The sequence below is a fragment of the Delphinus delphis genome, chromosome 13, assembly GCF_949987515.2.
Source record: "Delphinus delphis chromosome 13, mDelDel1.2, whole genome shotgun sequence".
Taxonomy (NCBI): domain Eukaryota; kingdom Metazoa; phylum Chordata; class Mammalia; order Artiodactyla; family Delphinidae; genus Delphinus; species Delphinus delphis.
In genome coordinates, this window is record NC_082695.1 from 78,522,327 (window position 1) to 78,545,573 (window position 23,247).

General features: G+C 37.0%; 1 protein-coding gene across 1 annotated transcript in view; it reads left to right on the forward strand.

Annotated features, from left to right (window-relative positions):
• Positions 1 to 13,249, forward strand: part of CDH7 (cadherin 7) — a 110,674-nt gene extending 97,425 nt beyond the window's left edge. The window contains exon 11 of the mRNA XM_060029564.1: positions 12,756 to 13,249. Coding sequence (XP_059885547.1) covers positions 12,756 to 13,249 — 494 coding nt within the window. The remainder of the gene's footprint in view (positions 1 to 12,755) is intronic.
• The last annotated feature ends 9,998 nt before the right edge of the window (positions 13,250 to 23,247 follow it).

Genomic DNA, 23,247 nt, shown 5'->3' on the forward strand with positions numbered 1-23,247 from the left:
GTAGATGATTTCCTACTTTTACTGTACGTTTGCCTTTAGTGGTGAGCTTTCCCATTTGTGATTTTCTTGTTTCTAGTTGTGGCCACATTTTTTTTTTCTTTCCTGCCTAGAGAAGTTCCTTTAGTGTTTGTTGTAAAGCTGGTTTGGTGGTGCTGAATTATCTTAGCTTTTGCTTGTCTGTAAAAATTTTGATTTCTCTGTTGCATCTGAATGAGAGCCTTGCTGGGCATATAGCATTCTTCGTTGTAGGTTTTTCCCTTTCATCACTTTAAATATATCATGCCACTCCCTTCTGGCCTGCAGAGTTTCTGCTGAGAAATCAGCTGATAACCTTATAGGGATTCCTTTGTATGTTGCTTTTCCCTTGCTGCTTTTAATATTTTTTCTTTGTATTTAATTTTTGTCAATTTGATTAATGTGTGTCTTGGCATGTTACTCCTTGGGTTTATCCCATATGGGACTCTCTGTGCTTCCTGAACTTGAGTGTTTCCTTTCTCATATTAGGGAAGTTTTCAGCTATAATCTCTTCAAATATTTTCTCAGGCCCTTTCTCTTCTACTTCTGGGATCTCTATAATGTGAATGTTGGTGTGTTTAATGTTGTTTTAATGTTTTATGTGTTTGTGGTCTCCTTTCCGCAGGCTGCAGGTTTGTATTAATAGTTCCTTTTACTTCTGGTGTCTGCCCCCTGGTGGGTGAGGATGGTCCAGGGACTTGTGCAGACTTCCTAGGGGGAGGGACTGGTACTGGCCCTATGTCCAAAAAGGACATAGGTAGATGATGTGTGGATGACTCCTTTTGAACTTGACTAGCTTATCACAGCCAGTTTAGATTATACCTGATTTCAAAGGAGTAAGATAAAATTGTATTACCTAGAATTTAATCATGCACAGCAGTTAACTTTTTTGTTTTTAAAGGGTGTCCCTCTAATGAAGCCTACTTCATTTTAGAAAATACTTTCATCTGTGACCTTGCAATTTATATTTCTTGGTGATTCTAATTCATTTAAAATAATTATGTAGCTGTTACTGAAAGTAAGTGAAATAGTTGTATTAGACTTCATTCTTGCATATGATAGATATGAGTGTGTGTGTACATACATACATACATTTCAGGGTAAAGTCATAGGTTTGGGGGATTTTAAGTAGGACTAGTCTTTTTGTTAAATTTGAGCATTTTCCTTATAGAGACACTAGTTGAGGAACGCCTCTTGCACTTCTAAAAATCAAATGTTTATGTTCCATAGTTTATTCATTTTTTTTAAAGTTTCTACAAGAACAACAAGTCAAAACAGAGCCTGTTGTACTGAAATACAGTTTGGAACCCAATGCTTCTGTCTACAGCTTCCTCTTCCCAGTAAGGATTCTGCCTCTTCCCAGTAAGGATTCTGCCTAGTAATCTGTATGTTCAAATATTAGCATTTCAGTTCAGAAAGAGTATCTTGCCACCTGATTAACTTTTTAGAGCAGATAACCAGGACCTTTTACTCCTTTGCTTCTGTCTCTTCTGTTATAGGCTCTGGGTTTTTATGACAGGTGCCAGAGCCAGTACTCAGGGGTGCAGATGGGATGCACAGCCTGGTATGAACCTGACTTCTGATGCACAAATGACTCATTTTTTACAACACCTCCTTTCTAGACACTAGGCACCAGTGTTTGTAACTCATTCCTTTTCAGGGTTCCGAACAAATATTGTTAGAAAAAAGCAAGGTGAAGAGGGGAGAAGAATTTGAGGATCAAGTTCAATTTAAGAGTGAAACTGGGGACACATCTGCACTTTAGACGCCTAAAAAAAGCATGCTTCACTACATGCCAAGTTTGTGTTCCACTGATGTGATAAATTAAAGCTACTTGTAACATAGAAGGGGGTGTACTGAAGGTTTCAGAATATTACTGGGAGGCATCACAGAAATCATTTCCAGCCCTTTGCAGAGGAGGAAAAAGAGGTATAATTTAGTGGCTGTTAAGTCATCAGATTCTAGGTCTCCTTTTCTCAATCACTGCTTTTGGATTAAACTAAAAGAAATACACCTTGCAAGTATTTTTTTAAAAGCTGTTCACATGTAGTTCTTTTTTTTTTCTCAAGATTTGAAGTGAAATTGGATTTGTCGGTCTTCACCTGTATTTGTATTCTTCTAAGTTTATGGGTGAATTCTTTTCTGATTTCTCTCTCCTTCTCACTCTTGCTGTCATCCTCTATAATTTATTTGCACCTGAATTCTCTGAGATGATCCAAAAATCAGAACATGAGGTTTCCTTTATTTACACTGAGTACACTTGAACGGGAGATGTTATTTTCATATTCAAAGTGCATGATAAAATTATCAAGCAGATGCCGCAATTATTTTTCATGTAGAAAAATGTCATCAATATATGGCAAGATAGTTTAGTAATCTAAGGCTTGAATAACTATTTTACTCCAACAAAAATTTCATTATGCATTTTCACATAATTTTTTAAAATTTTTTAAATTTATTTTTTTAGCCATGCCTCACAACATATGGGATCTTAGTTCCCTGACCAGGGACCGAACCCATGTCTCCTGCATTGGAAGCATCGAGTCATAACCACTGGACCACCAGGGAAGTCCTGTCATAGTAAAATTTGTAATTGTTGATATACCCAGTTTTTTTCCTACCAGGCTGAAAGCACTTAAAAAATAAAACCCAAAATCTATGAATGACTGACCTTAAATAATTACTTCAGTGGTTTTTCCAGAAATAACTGGAAAGTATTTCAGTTGTTTTGTTTTAATGTATGGTGTCAATGTTAAATATTGCACATCTATTCAGAGAATATTACAGCTAGTTTCTTTCTGTTAGTCTGTCCAGAGGAGCTTTTTCCTGTTCACTAAAACTGCCACTGAATTGACTATATATTAAGTTTTGTTCTTTCCCTATTTCAACCTTTAGGTCCAAGTAATTGAAGTCCTATAACATCCCCTCTAGCTCTTCAGACACAGTGGGGATTAATTAGACTGGCCCGCCTCCAGGTTTGAGAAGGCATTTGTGGAAACCACTGTCCACTACATGGAATTCAAGCTTTTCCAGTGTGTCCAGGGTAGCCAGCTGGATGTTTAGCTGTCATGCACCTTTTCACTTTTCTTCCCTGATCTACCAAGACCTAAACGGTATTTGCTCTGCTCTTAACTGTGGAGACCATTCATGATTTGGTTCAACAGGAAACTATTTTCCTGGTTTTGTAAGTGATAGTGTTACTTAAGCAAAAAATGTTAAATTGCAGAGAAAATAATGAGGGCAATACGTAAAAGATAAATCCCCATCGTAATCTGTAATGAAAGAACATATTTGACATAGCAGTCCTAGTGGTAGTAACAGGCAGACTATAGTTGCTAATTTATGATAGCAGATGTGTTTCTTTTATTCTAAACAATGAATTACACTGAACAAGTTCATACTAAGTGCTTTACAAGTGTTGCCTAATTTAATTCTCATATTTCCTAAGCAGGTATTATTAAGTATTGTTATTGCTATTCCTACTTTTTGTATGAGAGAACTGTATATTAGCGGAGACATGTACAATGTTATAAGGTGTCAGACCCAGGACCCAAACACAGCCCAGACTGCCTTCTGGATGTCCTTTATAAGGTATTTTTCCCAATGTATTTTCTAATCTGAAAGACCTGTGTGTCTCTGGAAGCACCTATAGATCTGTGGATAGGGCAACTCCATCTTTGTCTCACATAGTGACTTTAGGACGTCTTTGGTGAACTCTGAGTGTCTAATTTAAAATGTCCTCCACTTACACGATTCTAAACATGTTCTCTCAAGGTTGGGAGTATGTTAAAGATGAGATTATGCTTCATTACAACCAAAATATACCAATTGCCTTTGGGCATAAAATATTCATTGTACTTAGGTCAGTTTTTCTGTCTCACGTGAGCCTTAAATGAAATCATTCTAACTCACATATTTAATGGAGAGGAATTTTGTGATACTTTTTCTGGGAAAAGGAAGGATCAATTTCAGTTGTGATTAAACTTCTTCCTGTCTTGAGACGTGAAAAACAGTATCTCATATATGCATATGTTTTGCAAATCTCTGGTTTGGATCTTAAACAGCAGATCTAGATAGGTACAGTCATTGTTCTGGTGGACTGCTGACATGAGAAATCTGAAATTATCATACACTGAACAATCGTCCTACATTCCTATCTCTTACCTTGATTTAGTGCCTACTTAACTGTTTTTTGGGTGTAATCAGTCAGCCTTCACTCTTCTGTCTATTCCATCCTCCATAGCCAATCAGTCCCTAAGTGCTGTTAATTTTACTTTGGTTCTTGAATCTGTCTTTCTCTCCCTTGATGTTGCACCTGATTTTGTCCATCTTTCTGCCCCGGAATTATGGTAATTTCCCCAGTCTCTGTCAGCTCCAATCCAGGACCACAGAGAGAGTAAGCTTTTTAAAAGCAAATGTGATTGCAGCGTGCCCAGCCTAAAATAAGATTTCTCTGTCTTGCCATTGTCTACAGACTAGAGTCACCTTCTCTGTGTCTCGCCATTGTCTACAGACTAGAATCACGTTCTGTCTATGACCTAAATGCTCCCTCCCAGTTCAGCCTTTTCTCTCTCCACTCACAGTGTACTTCAGTTAAATTGCAGAGTTGCACTTTCTCAGACTCATCCTGCTTTGTTTTACCTCTTCTTATATGCTTTGCTCCTTCTTCCTGGAATACCTCTCCCCAGAATCCACAAATAGTAACTCTTTTTTTGTAGTCAAGACTTACTTCCGAGTCCAAGCTGGGTACTGTTCCTAGGGGCTGCATAACACCTTGTGTAAAACAGTCTTAGAGCATCGTTCATGGGCTGATTGGTTTGTCTCTTTGTCTATCTCCTCTGGTGGACTCCTGCTTTTGGAGGCAATGACCAAGCATTATTTCATCATTGTATACATGGCATCTCATAAAATGCGGATGTGAAGTAGAGAAGGCATATGATACATGCATACTGAATGAATCCATGAATGTTTAAATGTACTCAGTAGTAGAGAAGAACATTACATTTTGTTATTTATCCATAAGTAGTGGACCTGAATTTTCCCATAACATTCTACAGTTTTAGGCCTTTTGAGATCCAGCCTATTTCTCTAATTTTTCTGGAAAATTGATATGGCACAGGTTAAAAGCATTTAGATTATATTTTCAGATTAATAGCCCTGGAGTTATACATGGGCTCAAGAAAAAAAGATAAGAATATATGATTTTTAGAGTCTAAAGAGAGAAAAATTATTGCAGTTGAGACTATGGATACTTTAAAATTCAGTTTAAATTTCAGTTAAAAATGCTATATTTGATATCTAGTTTATCTCAAGCATACACTTGAATTTTATTAATTACAAATCTTTATTCTTTGTGACTACAAATAATAGAGTGTGTTCATAAGTGCACAAAGGTTGGCCCTCTGTTACTGGGGATCTGATTACACAGCACATAAATCCAGACAAAATGATAAGTTGACTTCTCTCATCCTTTGAATCTTTTGCTTAGATGTCATTTCCAGTGACATCTATCTGTGATCACAGCGCGAATGCACTAGTACCCCTGTATTTTTCCTATCATTTCACTTTTTAAAACATAATTTCTTTGCTTGAAGCATTTCAGAAGTGTCACATATACTTACATGAAATCCAGATGTTCCTCACAGCCCACAAAGCAAGGCACATGCTGACACCTGCTCACCTCTTGATGGCATCAGGCTATCTGAGCCTTCACTCTCCCAGTAGGAAGAGCCACATGGCCTGTTTTTCCATGAGATTCAAACATGCCCCCATGTCCCTGAAACCTTCTTTCTGCTTCCCTTCACCTGTTGGTCTCATACTATTCTTTATGCCCCAGCTCAGTATTACCTTCAAAGAGGGGATGTCCTCACCCACCGATTAAATTAGGTGTTCCTCATGCCCATGGGTCTTTATCATGAACCTGTGTGTTTCCTTTGTAGCACATATCACAATTAGTAAATGTTTACCTTGCTCAAATATAAAAGCACCTTGAGAGTAATGACCTTAATATCTTTTTAAAACCATTATATTTTCAAGGCCTAGCATAGGGCACCCAGGAGGAAAAATATTTTGGGGAATCAGTGAATAGTACTTATCGCACTCTACTGCTTATTTTACTACCTTTGTTACGTATTTTAAGCCCCTCATGAATAGGCCTGGTATCTCTATTATTCATTATTATACCACCCAATAAATGGAAGAGAGTAGATACCAAACACATTAACTAAATTAACTGAGGGTTATCAAAATCACACGTGTACGAATGGTAAAATGTATGTTTCTTTCTGTGCACCACTTATATGACTCAAATTTTAGCAAGACCACAAAGATAGGAACTGAACTGTGTAAGAATTTATTACAGAAATTTAGAAAAACAAAAATTTTAACAAAATCACATAGTGCTTACTATGTGTAGCACTATTTAAGTACTATACAAATATAAACGCAATCTTTGTAAAGTTACTGTGAGACATTTTCTTTGAAGTAAGTACTATTATTTCCATTTTGGAGAGGAGGAAACAGGCAGGGGGAAGTAGAAGTTATTTAAAAGCTAAGTTTACTTGCCCATTGATGTGGATAATTATAAAACATTACTGAACTTGTAGTCTGATTGTGCTAGCAAGTTTTCATTTAGGTCATTTTTCAGTTACACCTAATAAATACATAATAATTGTAGTATAATAATTTTCACCATTCAATATGTCATTTGGCAATAAAATCTCCTACTATAAGAGTAGTATACCTTAAGACCATATGCAGTTAAGAGTTTTCTAGTATTCCCAAATCTTTTGTTTAGATCAACTGTCCAAAAGAAATACATCGTGATTCACAAGTGTGAAACACATGTAATTAAAATTTTTCAAGGAACCCCATTAGCAAAAACTTTTAAAAAAGTGAAATAAATGCTAATAATATATTTAATTTAATGTAGTATAAACTATCGTAATTTTAACATGTGTCAATAAAATTATTAATATATTTTACTTAACAAATTAAGTCTTCAACATCACATGGACATTTTACACTTAGAGCACATCTCAACTCACATTTTAACTAGCAATAGCCACATTTCAAATGCTTGTTCACCGCTTGTGGCTCATGGCTACCATGTTGAATAGTGAAGATTTAGACAAGTATTTTATGACTAATAAGAAATTCTGAATGTTTATAAGTTTCTTGGTGAAGGCTGGCTCATCCTTCAGGTCTTAACTTAGTGTCATCTTGTCTGCATTCTCTGAGCATCCTGGCTGTACCTTCCTATACATATTTTCTTAGTGTATGTTATAATGCTATATAGTTGCATTATATAATAATTTTTTTCTTATATAAAATACTGAACTTAATGGCAAGAGCTATCTGCATATCTCCATAGTAGCTTGCCCGTACTTCGTCAATTTAACAAATATTTATTGCAATCTTAGTATCAGATACTGTTTTTTGTGCTCTAGATATATCTGTGCAGAATAAGATCACTGCCCTTATGGGGCTTACAGTTTTAGAAGGTCTGTGCTCAGTAAAAATACTGTTGAATTAAATGAAATTCAGGCACTAACCTTTTGGAAGAAGTCTATAAACAATGGGTTAATCTTAAGAAACTGATATTTAACAGGTTTACATATAGTCTTGCAAATGAAAACAAAAACCTTTTACAGATTTTTAAGGATGGGGAAAACTGGCCTGATGGTAGTATACATGACTGAGTGGTTTAAAATGAACCCCAGACTCAGTATTTGAAATATGTTAATACATGAATGGAAGAAGTTGTTCTTTAATGTAAGTAGCCTCATTTAGAAGTTGGCAGCATTTTGTGGTGATCAGATTATATCTGCAGAATTCTATTTAGTTCTGGGTAAATAATTCTACCGTTAGCCGCTGGGAAGTGGGTTAGGAAAATAAGACTAAAATACTGCCAAGGAGATTCAGTAAAAAGCATGTTCCAGGTTAACTGTCTGCATATGTATCTGACACACACCACAGTGAAGGTTAGAATAAAGGAGTTCACTAACTTATAGTATCAACTTCTAAATTTTTCTCCATCTTCCGTTCTGTTTCTCTCGGGTTTGGGAGACTGGTGCTCTCCTGGTCTGCGTGCTTTGCACCCATGCATGTCTGTACCTTCTTACAACGAACTGCATGACGACTTGAACTCTATTTATCTGTGTAAATATAGCCTACACAGTGAGCTACTTGGATGCAGGGAACCTCTCGTTATATTTTGTCAGTGCCCAGCACTTACTTCCTACATACTGGAATGCTTGGAGAATGTTGCATCGGATATTAGGAAACTGAATTCTAAAATCAGAAATTAGGTCAACATTATGCATTCTAACTTCTTTTCTCACATCTACTCTTCCCTACTTCCTTAGTCTAATCAGAATGATTTTTTTCAAAAAATACACCTGATCATATTGTGCCCTCCTTCACGCTAGTTGGCTCGTGGGCCGGCAGGGCCTAGCTGGTGCCTGTGTCTCCTGGCTTCCCTCCTGTTTCTTTCTTTGCTCTCCACCCACACGTTGGCCTCACACCTTTGCTCACTGGTTGACTGTGCCGAGAATATTCTTCCATATCACATCTCCACCCTCAGCCTTCGGTTACTCTGCCTTAGGGCCTCCTCTAACCTGTTTCCCCTAATACGTAGCCTTAAAAGATCATACTTCCCTCTTTAGGAATAATTATCACTGTTCTACTTTTACATACAGTTCTCTTGTGTGATGAATATCTGTCCACCCCATTTAATTGTAACTTCCATGAGGAAATGTGTCACGTCTACTGCTATGTGCACCATCATATCACTATACCAAATGCATAAAATGGTTAGCACATCATTGTGAAATAGATATATAAATTCACAAACCAGCACGATTCAAGTACATGTCTAGACTTCAACTAGACCTAAACCTTTCCTTCTGTCTCCACTCAGAAGTATAGTCCAGATGATATAAAAGATGTATGATAAAACTTCTTAAAATATATAATCTTGTGCTTACTTAGGCAGAAAGTACTCCTTTTAATTCAGCAATTATCTCCATAACCTCTGAAGAACAGTTAATACTTGTTCCATGTAAAGGTTAAAATTTATTTTTTATAGCCTGCTCAAGCAGTTAGAAATTAATATTCTCCCAAGTCACTGAAATGTTAAATTGTCTAACCTTCTAAAACACTTCACATTTTTCCTCAGCTTCAGGCAAGATTGGAAAACAAGACAAACTCCGTAAGATATTAATATGCTTAAAGGGCATTGGACCCATGGGCTGACGCACCCCTGGGTTCTCACATTTCACTTTTACTAAACACTATAATTGAGGGTCAAAAGGCAACTGTATTATTGGCGGCGTGAAAATACACTTATAATAGAATGTAATAATTGTGAGATATAGATATCTATGACAAGATCCATTGTAATTATAAGAAGGAAAGAAAATTGAGAACTTGGAAATGTTTTGCATTCTTAGACACTGACTTAAATGAAAAGGGCATCTAATTCTTACATAATTCTTCTCTTCTTCATACCCTCATTACTCTTGTGCCCATTCACTTCTTCCATCCGATTTTTGTACTCAATTGGACATTTGCTCCCCCTCAGTTTTGCCCTCCAATATGTGTAACAGATTTCTCATCTTCACCTACCTCCACCTGCCCACCCATCACGATTCTCCCTGCTACCTCTCCATTCCATGTCTTACTCGGTTTGATTTCTTAACGAGAAGTCTTTCTTGGTCCACCTTTCTGTTGCAATCACTTATTTCTGGGAGACTATGTAAAAAGTTTCATAAACTAAAGTATATAAATCTAAAATTCTTTTATTCAGATTTCCTGATGTGTCTTCCTCCAAGCTAGCAATTGTCACCTGAGTTCTTGGCTTGTATCTCAGTTACCTTCTGTGGAAGGTCTAAGCCCACAGTGTGATAGAAAGTGCAAAAGCTTTGAAGACAGGAGCACACCTCACCCCGAGTTACTATCAATACACTGACCACAGACAGATTGTTTCACATGTCTGAGACAACCACTGAATGGGAAATTACCTACCCCAGAGAACGGCTGTGAGGGTCACATGATACATCCTGTGTACAGACCATCATTTTCCACCTTACTGCCTTCTCTCTCTCTCCAGTTTAATCTTTAGTGCACAAGCCCTGATGCATACTTCATACACCTTCTACTTTGCTTGTTACCTAACTCCGTTCATTGTTTTTCCTTGGTCAAAGGAGAAACACAGTGTCTTCACTTGCTGTGTTCACAGAATTTTGAGTTAACATTCTTGGTGGGTCGGAGGATAACAATGAAAACATCTCTGTTGCACACTGGCAAGTGCCTGGCATTCTGTTTACTTCTACCGACATTACTCCCCAATCTCTTTTCCACCCTGTGAGCCCTGAACTTGGCTATAATTGTCACATATGGCTACGTGCAGTTCAAGTTATTTGCCCAAGATCACACAGGTAATATTTGGAAAGACTGGACTTTGATCCAAGGTCTTCTTGACAGCGAAGTTAAATACCAGAATGTTAGAACAGAAACACATTAATCTTGTAAACGTGTCTTTGTTGTAACATTCTAGCACGGAGCTTGAAAACTAAAAGGCTTTAGGGGTGGTAGAAATGCTAATTTTCAGAAGACCAAAAGGGACAGGGTTGGGAATACACTTAGCAGGGAGGGCAGACGCATGGCAGAATATTTATGGGAACAGACAGGAAATGAATGGTATTTCATTCATTTCAAAAGCATTGGCTTTTGAACTACGTTTCCTACTCTGATGAAGCCAGTTGATAACATTTAAATGTAGTAAATAATATCAAGAAAAGAGAATTAAGCACTTATGTGCCATAGCAACATGAGAAGGTGGCCAGAAAGTTCAGAAATGTATCTCAGTTTCTAAATTGTAGGCTGTGGATAAAGCTTATGGGGGAGCAATAGGCCAGAGTCAAATAGGAAAGGAAATAAAAAAGTGCCCCAGTAAACAATTGATTTCCCACTATTTCCAAAGATCTCCCATAAAAATCTTTGTCAGTCATATTCCTGTTGATGATAGAGAACAAATAGACACATACTTAAGAAAGCATATACTTCTCATTGATAATAAAATCATTTTGCTTAAATAAATCCTTAGAGTTTTGGTTTTTTTAAAGCAGACTGAGTTGAAGGCTGAAATATGCTTCACCCCTAGTCGTTACATTTAATTACTCTGAATTACCTTGATGTCTTAGTTTGATGTTTTTATTCTCAAATTCTTAATGCCAAAGAAATACCTTAAAAGGTATTTTAAATATAAATATTTCAAAGTCCTTTTTAAAACTATGCTGAGAGTAACGTACCCCAAACCATAATCCACTTACCGTATATTTTGGGCCTCCTAGACCTTGCAGGAAAAAAAATATTGTGATTAAAAATTATTAAGAAGATAACTTACTTGTAGACAGATCATTAAAGATAATTCACTAACATACATTTTTGAATTCCAGAATTCAAGAATACTTTCTACTTCATTTTAACTTGATTCAACAGGCCATGAAATCTAATGTGTTCCCAGTTTGGCAAGCATTCAGTCACTCATAGTCAGAGCAGAGTAGTCACCTTCTTATTAGTGTACAGTCACCCAGCTCTATCTGTAGGGAACTGGTTCCAGGAACTCCGATATACCAAACTCCAAGGACGCTCAAGTCCTTTGTATAAAAGTGGCATAATATTTGCATATAACCTATGCACATCCTCCCCTATGTTTTAAATCATCTCTAGGTTACTTATAATACCCAGTACAATGTAAATGCTATATAAATAGTTGTAAATTCAATGTAAATGTTATATAAAATAGTAGCCTATGTAAAGCAAATCCAAGTTTTGCTTTTTGAAACTTCCTGGAATTAAAAAAAGAAAATAGTTTCAGCCCGGGGTTGCTTGAATCTTTGGATGTGGAACCTGCAGATACAGAGGGACAGCTGTCCTTATTAAAAGGCACAAAAGTATATTCAGTTTGTTTGGAGTAGCCAGTGTAGTTGTTCTCTGCTTTCCAGTGCAAACGTGCTTTATCATTTATTAATTTTGATAAAGGAAAGAAAATTCCTAATGTTAAAGGGATGATTGATTTCTTCAATCAGACTTTGGCTACTGCTAAAATCTCACAACCTGTACTCTCTCTCTAGGTATAATACATAAAAACCAAGTTCAGTGTTTCATACTGAAAGTGGGACTCTATTATAAAGAAGGTTTTAACGTTTGTATATGGTCTGAACATGCTGGATTTTATTTAACAGCTGAGTTTCATAGACAAGTACTAGGCATTTCTCCAAAGAACCCAGCCAAATGCTATAATCCATTTCCTTCTGAAATTGCAGTTGTTAAATTAGACCCCCAAACATTTATGAATGTCACTTTGCCTTTCCCGCAATTAAGGAGTTCAAAAACAAAACCCCTTGGTGTTTCATGGCTTTGAAATTATTTATCCTCCCCTGGCCCTTCCATTTGCTCTGTCAAATGCTTTGGGGGTTACGTTCAAGAGGGAGACATCAATTCTGAACAGGTGTGGAAAAGGGTTTCTTGATGTATAAAAAGTGTTCTATTTTAAAGGCGCTTTAGCAAGTTTAGCACATTTACTGCTGTGAATTCCCATGGAAGTAGGCGGCCCATTCATTTCCCTTTAAAGGGCAGAAAAATCTGAAATCAACATCAGAGGTGTAATTTCGCCAGGGGGAGGGAGCGGCCGGCGAGTTTACTGAAACTTTCCCTTTGCTGTCTCCTTGTTTCAGTGTTGATCCTCCTGATCGTCACTATGAGAAGAAGGAAAAAAGAGCCCCTTATTTTCGACGAAGAGAGAGATATCAGAGAAAACATCGTTAGATACGATGACGAGGGTGGGGGGGAGGAAGACACAGAAGCCTTTGACATGGCCGCGCTCAGAAACCTCAACGTCCTCAGAGACACCAAGACCCGGAGAGATGTGACTCCAGAAATTCCGTTCTTGAGTCGACCGACTTTTAAAAGCATCCCAGATAATGTCATTTTCCGGGAATTTATTTGGGAAAGACTGAAGGAAGCCGACATTGACCCCTGCGCCCCGCCTTACGATTCCTTGCAGACATACGCCTTCGAAGGAAATGGCTCGGTGGCTGAATCGCTCAGCTCGCTAGATTCCATCAGCTCAAACTCTGATCAGAATTACGACTACCTTAGTGACTGGGGACCGCGTTTTAAACGACTCGCAGACATGTACGGAACTGGCCCGGAGAGTCTGTACTCATAGCCCCGGAACGTTAGTTTGAAATGTACTGAAGAAAAAGTAAAAGCAAAAAACAAAACAAAACACCACTACATACAGAAAACAAGAACTCCACTTGCTAGAGGAAATGGTTGTAAATATCTCTCCATTTTTAACCGTTTAGGGTTCTGCCTTGGTGAAGCATATCTTCATTAGACTTATCCAAGGGACTGCACTGACCACAGACTGAGCATTTGAAGGCTTTTTGATAAAAAGAAATGCTCAGTGGTTTGTGAATAGATAGCAACTCTCAGATACCTGCAAAGGCACCTAACCTCTGTAAGTAGTGCCCTGTGTTGTCAGTGTTGCCAGGGTGTCCTGTACATACCTTCACGGTACTGGCAGGGAGGGGAATAAAACATGATATGCCAGGATTGAAAAGTCCTGGAACTTCTTGCATATCAAAACTTGGGACAAATTTAATTTACAGTGATGCTTTCAGCTTGCTAGATTAGAGCATCCAGCAGAATTTTATTGCTGTCAGTTAGCAAATACATTTTATTTAGCAATATAAATATTCTTAGAAAATCCTCCCCAATCCTCCAATACAAGCCAATAAAATTTGTTTTAAGGCAACATAAACCATTGTTTAGCAAATAAATTCTGAAATGTTCCAAATAAGCAAAAGGTAAATCATTCTTAAAGTTGGCAGTCGTTTTGAGATGCTTGTGTAGGTATGAAGAAAAGTTGCTGTCTATTCGTTGATTTTTTTATTATCTCTTCTGATTTGTACAGGAGACTATGTTTTCTTTTTTATTTGACACATGGTGTTATATTTATTTTGGACCTCCAATCTCCACTCAATTCAGGTCCATCTTCCTGCCTCAGAATATTAAGCTCATCAGAACATGCTGATTTTTCTCCAGTCTGAGCTACATGGAGGAAATGAGCATGGAAATGGAAAAAAAAAAAAAAAATAGTAGAGCAATTGAGGCCTGTTGCTGTTCACGTCTCAGAGAGGAACACAGCTACAAGGACGTATAAGTTGTTTGTCTGAGCCATTAAAATTTACAAAACATTGAAAGAAAGTATTTGTACTATAGAAGGAAGATTGCAGAGAGAATTGAGATTTTCTTTGATGCAAGACTGATTTTTCAAGGTCACAAATTCTATATGCTCCAAAGACTTTCAAGAATGTTTTCCCCTCACCCTCTATTGCTGTAAAAATATTGAGTAAAGGACAGATTTTTTGAATATATCTTAAACAATGTAATGTTATAAATTTCAAAACCCACCATTAAATTCTGATGCAAATATATTCCTCAAGAATTAACCAAGCACTGTATACTTTCTATACCTGTTTAGATGTGCCAAAGTGAGGAGAAAAATTAAGTGATCACATGTGTTTGAGAAAGAAGAATTTTATGACTAAAATAATATTTCTACCTAACATTATTTTCTAGATTAATACTAGTTTAATGTGAATATATTCACATAAGAATGAATTTAGTTTTTTCTTTCTTTTCTCCTTTTAAAAAAGGGTTTATTGTTGGGTTCCTAATAAATCTACAGATAGTGGACGCTGTATAGGAAACTGTGTTTCTAAAAGTGCTTCTTTCTGAAAGACGAACACTGGAACAAGAATATCAATCTTTTGATTACATGAGGAGAAACTGTAGGATTCTGTAAAATTGCAGCCCATCTTTAGAAATGAAGTATGTGAAAGTGGCCTTCAGCTCCATCAAAATAAATAGTTCAATCAGTATGGTTATCTGCAAACAGTCCTTTCATTTGAATAAAGTTTTATAGACATTGTTTCATGACTAGATGCTTCTTGCTGTATTAATATACATATGAAAAATCAATTTTATAATGGTAAATGATACTGTTCATGACTTTTAGTCACATGTGTAAGTTTTTCAAATTAAAAAAGTAAAGCATAGTACACTTACCCAATTTCATAAAATCAGAGTGTGCTGCAGGAATTATATAGGTGTTACATCAGCAAGCTAATGAGAATAGTTTTTTAATAATCCCCTTGTTGTCTGCAAGAAGATAAAATAGTACTTTTAGATTATGATATCAAAACTGCTGATTGTTGCATAAATATAAGTTTGAATGTATTTTAGAAAAGGAACATCACATCATTCACCTTGCTTTCCTTTTAAATATATTTTTTATATATATATATATATATATATATATATATTTTTTTTTTTTTTTTAATTTCGTTTTTGCCAGTAATAGATTGGGGAAAAAAGATTCAGATTTAAATAAAGATTTGAAATTCTTGCATATATTCAACTGCTATTTTATGTGTGGAAAATGATAACAATACAATATTGAACTTGATTCAATGGTATTTAAAAGAAATCTTGAGATGGCTGGAAGAATGTCCCTAATAGAGATGGAATTTATATGAAGTACTCTAGCTAAGCTTATTTGTAATGGTGGTGAATGTTATTTTAGTTTTCTTTTTCCCTTTTGAAATCTAAGGCTGTATATGTTTATCTGACATGATACCTGAGAGATAGGCTCTGCTGTAAACCCAGAGACTAGAACAGTTGATCAACAAAAATCAATGTTAAAGCTTGTTACAAGGTCCTCCAAAAGCATTTAAATAAATACCTATTATCTAGTCACTAAAATTCAGTGGTGGACTGGGGCCAGCTCAAACCAACTCCTAAGCACCAATTATGCATATGTCTTTCCACCTCTGCTTCTAGTGATATTTCGGTAGGTCAGCCTTGGTGGTAATATTTAGACCACCATGGAAATCACCAAACACTACGTTCCCCCCACCCCGTAGAACTAGTTGTGAAATGTTTACCAACACTTTGCTGCTTGCTTATAAAAGGAAACCTGATGGTTGTAAATATACTATGAGTGAACAGAATATCAAATAATGATAACATGAAAGGAATTTACGTCCTATACTACTACTAAACATAGACTCATGTGGTAGTGATTTCCTGGTATCAGATCCTTGGAGCTACAGGGAGAAAGGGAGGGGACCCACTTCGTTATGGAAAGCAATGGCTTAATAATTCCCAGTGCAGACAACAGTTTGGGAAGTCAGTAAATTTACATATTTTCCGTTTGTCCCTATGGGAGCACCACTGGAAACTCAAGGTATACATTAAGTAATGCATTTTTGGACAATTTAATTTCTTAAAAAAATATGTGCATTTCACTTGTTACTGTCCAGGTCAAGGAAATAGGCCCAGACCTCTATTCTGGACTGTCATCCTTGCATAATTGTAAGTCAGCATAAAGAATATGAAAACTAAATCTTAAAAGAAAGTGGACTTCTGCAGATCAAGCCTAAATTATAATTCTGGATTCACAAAACAATCTCTATGTTAAAGCGATATTCCAAAGTCAGCTGCACACCAAAATTAGGAAGCAGACAAGAGGAAAAGATGCTATGTGGAGGCCATGAGTAGATCTTTGTACAAGCAATGGCCTAGATGAAGCTGGTCAACTTCTTCCCTTGACAGGAAGCACAGCTGAGGCTGACTGCAGTTGCGGTTAGATAACTACTAGACACAGATAAGAAATAATAATGTTTAGGTAATGATAGCTGCCTTTTCACTCTGCCCTCTGAGAATGTTTTAAATTACTTTAACTTCTTGCACAATTACATTTACTACACTGGATGATGAGCAGTCTTTGGCAATTCTCATGTAAACGGTGTAGTTATACAAGGGAGGAGTGGTATTTGTGGTACGGCCCACAGGCCCAAAGAAATTTACATGCAAACAGACTGTTAGCATTATATTCAAATATAAAATCTAGAAGAGCTTAAAATAAAGTTAGATATATTGCAAGAGGCAAAAAGCACCTTGTTTAAATATTTTAAAGATGTTAAGCACTACTTATGAATATTAATCATAATATTTCCCATGTTATTTTGACATCTATTGACTTACAAACTGTTTTAGTTACCCTAATTGTTTCTAAGTCACTATTTGAAGGTTTATTTACAGTTGATCTAATTAAAGTTGATTAAAAGCAAGCTTCAACTTAACTCTTTCTGGTCAGTGATGGCTGGGGGCACATGGAATATATATTACAGTTAATAGATAAGGAAATTCACTGTGTTAGTCTATATAGTTTATTTGATCTTAAATACAGAGTCAGTTATTTTTAAATTATTAATATATATTGCGTGTATATGCCACGGTGTATGCAAATTTGGCAAGAAAAGCTAACGCAGTAATGTTAGCTGACACATCATCGTCATAATCAAAAGAGCAAGAAAGGAGTAAGAGCGTTTACGTTTTGAGTGTAATTGAAATGGTTTCAGAGGAGTGGGATTAGCCCTTAAGAAAAACGGAAGGTATTTGAGGCTGTGATTTGGCAGGCACTGTAAAGTATAATTCCAGGAGTAATTTTTCAAGCAAAAACAAGACAGCCAGTGTGAATGATATTCTGACACTTTTTCATTGTTCTGCTAACTTGTACAGGCTCAGAATTTAACTGAAAAGAACAGGTGCCTGTGTGTGTGTGACAAGGGGGCACATTGGAAAGTATGTCTGAAGCGACCTTAAAAAAGTAGTCTAATATTATCTTGTTAATTCCAATGTATTATTGTTATTTGGCAAGTGCCTTTTAGGCGATAAGACTAGAAAGTGTGATAAACTGAAGGGAGCAATATTTTCTTTGCTTTAAGAATCTAAATTAGGAAAAGGATTGGGGTGCTAAGGGGAAAGCATTTAGCTGAGCTATGTGCATAACTGCCTCATTTTTTTTTTTAACATCTTTATTGGAGTATAATTGCTTTCCAGTGTTGTGTTACTTTCTGCTGTATAACAAAGTGAATCAGCTATATGCATATGTATATCCCCATATCCCCTCCCTCCTGCGTCTCCCTCATACCCTCCTTATCCCACCTCTCTAGGTGGTCACAAAGCACCAAGCTGATCTCCCTGTGCCATGCAGCTGCTTCTCACTAGCTATTTTACATTTGGTAATGTATATATGTCAATGCTACTCTCTTACTTCGTTCCATCTTACCCTTACCCCTCCCCGTGCCCTCAAGTCCATTCTCTACATCTGCGTCTTTATATCTGGCCTGCCCCTAGGTTCTTCAGAAACATTTTTTTTTTTTTTTAGATTCCATATATATATGTTAGTATACAGTATTTGTTTTTCTTTGACTTACTTCACTCTGTATGACAGACTCTAGGTCCATCCACCTCACTACAAATAACTCAATTTCGTTTCTTTTTATGGCGAGTAATATTCCATTGTATATATGTGCCACATCTTTATCCATTCATTTGTCAATGGACACTTAGGTTGCTTCCATGTCCTGGCTGTTGTAAATAGAGCTGCAATGAACACTGTGGTACATGACTCTTTTTAAATTCTGGTTTCCTCAGGGTATATGCCCAGTAGTGGGACTGCAGGGTCATATGGTAGTTCTAGTTTTAGTTTTTAAGGAACCTCCATACTGTTCTCCATAGTGGCTATAACAATTAACATTCCCACCAACAGACCAAGTGCAAGAAGGTTCCCTTTTCTCCACACCCTCTCCAGAATTTATTGTTTGTAGGTTTTTTGATGATGGCCATTCTGACTGGTGTGAGGTGATACCTCATTGTAGTTTTGACTTGCATTTCTCTAATGATTAGTGATGTTGAGCATCCTTTCATGTGTTTGTTGGCCATCTGTATATCTTCTTTGGAGAAATGTCTATTTAGGTCTTCTGCCCATTTTTGGATTGGGTTTTTTTTTTTATATTGAGCTGCATGAGCTGCTTGTATATTTTGGAGATTAATCTTTTGTCAGTTGCTTCGTTTGCAAATATTTTCTGCCATTCTGAGGGTTGTCTTTTCGTCTTCTTTATGGTTTCCTTTGCTGTGCAAAAGCTTTGAAGTTTCATTAGGTCCCATTTGTTTATTTTTATTTTCATTTCCATTTCTCTAGGAGGTGGGTCAAAAAGGATCTTGCTGTGATTTATGTCATACAGTGTTCTGCCTGTGTTTTCCTCTAAGAGTTTGATACTGTCTGGCCTTACGTTTAGGTCTTTAATCCACTTTGAGTTTATCTTTGTGTATGGTGTTAGGAAGTGTTCTAATTTCATTCTTTTACATGTAGCTGTCCAGTTTTCCCAGCACCACTTACTGAAGAGGCTGTCTTTTCTCCTTTGTATATTCTTGCCTCCTTTATCAAAGATAAGGTGACCATATGTGTGTGGGTTTCTCTCTGGGCTTTCTATCCTGTTCCATTGATCTATATTTCTGTTTTTGTGCCAGTACCATACTGCCGTGATCATTGTAGCTTTGTAGTATAGTCCAAAGTCTGGGAGCCTGATTCCACCAGCTCCGTTTTTCTTCAAGATTGTTTTAGCTATTCGGGGACTTTTGTATTTCCATACAAATTGTGAAATTTTTGGTTCTAGTTCTGTGAAAAATGCCCTTCGTAGTTTGATAGGGATTGCATTGAATATGTAGATTGCTTTGGGTAGTAGAGTCATTTTCACAATGTTGATTCTTCCAATCCAAGAACATAGTATGTCTCTCCATCTGTTTGTGTTATCTTTAATTTCTTTCATCAGTGTCTTATAGTTTTCTGCATACAGGTCTTTTGTCTCCTTGGGTAGGTTTATTCCTAGGTATTTTATTCTTTTTGGTGCAATGGTAAATGGAAGTGGTTCTTAATTTCTCTTTCAGATTTTTCATCATTAGTGTATAAGAATGCAAGAGATTTCTGTGCATTAATTTTGTATCCTGCTACTCTACCAAATTCATTGATTCGCTCTAGTAGTTTTTGGTAGTATCTTTAGGATTCTCTATGTATAGCATCATATCATCTGCAAACAGTGACAATTTTACTTCTTTTCCGATTTGGATTCCTTTTCTTTCTTTTTCATCTCTGACTTCGGCAGCTAAAACTTCCAAAATCATGTTGAATAATACTGGTGAGAGTGGGCAGCCTTGTCTTTTTCCTGATCTTAGAGGAAATGTTTTCAGTTTTTCACCATTGAGAACAATATTGGCTGTGGGTTTGTCATATATGGCTTTTATTATGTTGAGGTAGGTTCCCTCTATGCCTACTTTCTGGAGAGTTTTTATCATAAATGGGTGTTTTGTCAAAAACTTTTTCTGAATCTATTGAGATGATCATATGGTTTTTATCCTTCAATTTGTTAATATGGTGTATCACATTGATTGATTTCCGTGTATTGAAGAATCCTTGAATTCCTGGGATAAACCCCACTTGATTATGTTGTATGATCCTTTTAATGTGCTGTTGGTTTCTGTTTGCTAGTATTTTGTTGAGGATTTTTGCATCTATGTTCATCAGAGATATTGGCCTGAAGTTTTTTTCTTGTGACATCTTTGTCTGGTTTTGGTATCAGGGTGATGGTGGCCTAGTAGAATGAGTTTGGGAGTATTCCTCCCTCTGCTGTATTTTGGAAGAGTTTGAGAAGGAGAGGTGTTAGCTCTTCTCTAAATGTTCGATAGAATTCACCTGTGAAGCCATCTGGTCCTGGGCTTTTGTTTGCTGGAAGATTTTTAATCACAGTTTCAACTTCAGTGCTTGTGATTGGTCTGTTTATATTTTCTATTTCTTCCTGGTTCAGTCTTGGAAGGTTGTACTTTTCTAAGAATTTGTCCATTTCTTCCAGGTTGTCCAATTTATCGGCATATAGTTTCCTGTAGTAATCTCTCATGATCGTTTTTATTTCTGCAGTGTCAGTTTTTACCTCTCCTTTTTCATTTCTAATTCTGTTGATTTGAGTCTTCTCCCTTTTTTTCTTGATGGGTCTGGCTGGTGGTTTATCAATTTTGTTTATCTTCTCAAAGAACAAGCTTTTAGTTTTCTTTATCTTTGCTACTGTTTCTTTCTTTTTCATTTATTTCTGATCTGATTTTATGATTTATTTCCTTCTGCTAATTTTGGGGTTTTTTGTTCTTCTTTCTCTAATTGCTTTTAGGTGTAAGGTTAGGTTGTTTATTTGAGATATTTCTTGTTTCTTAAGGTAGGGTTGTATTGCTATAAACTTCCCTCTTAGAACTGCTTTTGCTGCATCCCCCAGGTTTTGGGTCATCCTGTTTTCATTGTCATTTGTTTCTAGGTATTTTTTGATTTCCTCTTTGATTTCTTCAGTGATCTCTTGGTTATTTAATAGTGTATGGTTTAGCCTCCATGTGTTTGTATTTTTTTTTTTTTTACAGGTTTCCTGTAATTGATATATAGTCTCATAGCATTGCTGTCAGAAATGATACTTGATATGATTTCAATTTTCTTAAATTTACCAAGGTTTGATTTGTGACCCAAGATATGGTCTATCCTGGAGAATGTTCCATGAGCACTTGAGAACAAAGTGTATTCTGTTGTTTTTGGATGGAATGCCCTATAAATGTCAATTAAGTCCATCTTGTTTAATGTGCCGTTTAAAGCTTGTGTTTCCTTATTTATTTTCATTTTGGATGATCTGTCCATTGGTGAAAGTGGGGTGTTAAAGTCCCCTACTATTATTGTGTTACTGTCGATTTCCCCTTTTATGGCTGTTAGCATTTGCCTTATGTATTGAGGTGCTCCTATGTTGGGTGCATAAATATTTACAATTGTTATATATTCTTCTTGGATTGATCCCTTGATCATTACATAGTGTCCTTCTTTGTCTCTTGTAATAGTCTTTATTTTAAAGTCTATTTTGTCTGATATGAGAATTGCTACTCCAACTTTTTTTGATTTCCATTTCCATGGAATATCTTTTTCCAACCCCTCACTTTCAGTCTGTATGTGTCCCTGGGTTTGAAGTTGGTCTCTTGTAGACAGCATATGTATGGGTCTTTTTTTTGTATCCATTCAGCCAGTCTATGTCTTTTGGTTGGAGCATTTAATCCATTTACATTTTAGGTAATTATCAATATGTATGTTCCTATTACCATTTTCTTAATTGTTTTGGGTTTGTTATTGTAGGTCTTTTCCTTCTCTTGTGTTTCCTGCCTAGAGAAGTTCCTTTAGCAGTTGCTGTGAAGCTGGTTTGGTGGTGCTTTAGTTGTACACTGGTTTGGTCGTGCTTTAGAGTTCTCTTTAGTTTTGCTTATCTGTAAAGATTTTAATTTCTCCATGGAATCTGAATGAGTTCCTTGCTGGGTAGAGTAATCTTCATTGTAGGTTTTTCCTTTTCATCACTTTAAATATGTCCTGCCACTCCTTTCTGGCTTGCAGAGTTTTTGCTGAAAGAGCAGCTGTTAACCTTATGGGGATTCCCTTATATGTTATTTGTTGTTTTTCCCTTGCTGCTTTTAATATTTTTTCTTTATATTTAATTTTTGACAGTTTGATTAATATGTGTCTCAGTGTGTTTCTCCTTGGATTTATCCTGTATGGGACTCTCTGTGCTTCCTAGACTTGATTGACTATTTCCTTTCCCATGTTAGGGAAGTTTTCGACTATAATCTCTTCAAATATTTTCTCAGACCCTTTCTTTTTCTCTTCTTCTTCTGGGACCCCTATAATTCGAATGTTGGTGCTTTTAACGTTGTCCCACAGGTTCTGAGATTGTCCTCAGTTCTTTTCATTCTTTTTCTTTATTCTGTTCCCTGGCAGTTATTTCCACCATTTTGTCTTCCAACTCACTTATCCGGGCATCTCAGAGGGGGTCCCTGAGTGTAGAGGTCAGGCCCTGGGTGGGGGTGTAGGGGCGGGGCTTGGGCTCTGCGCAGCAGGAGGGAGACTCTGAGGGCAGAGGATTAGGCCCCCGGGAGCCCAACAGGCTTCTGGGTGCCTTAGTGGACAGGGAAAGCACTGGCCCCGTTCCCTTCTGTTCCTTCACGCCCCACCCCTACCGTCTCCCCTGGGGTCTCCCCCGTCCCTGCCGGACCCCTAACCGTGGGTGGGTCCCGCTGGGTGTAGGAATTCCTCCCCTCTCCCAGCCGCCCCTCAGGGGCACCAGTCCCCTCCCACCTCCACTTCTCCCCACTCACTCCCCCCACGCCCCACGTCCTACCCGGTCGCTGGGGGTTCCTCCCGTCCCCTTAGGTGTCTGTGGTCCCCCAGCGGTGCCTGGTAGGTGCCCT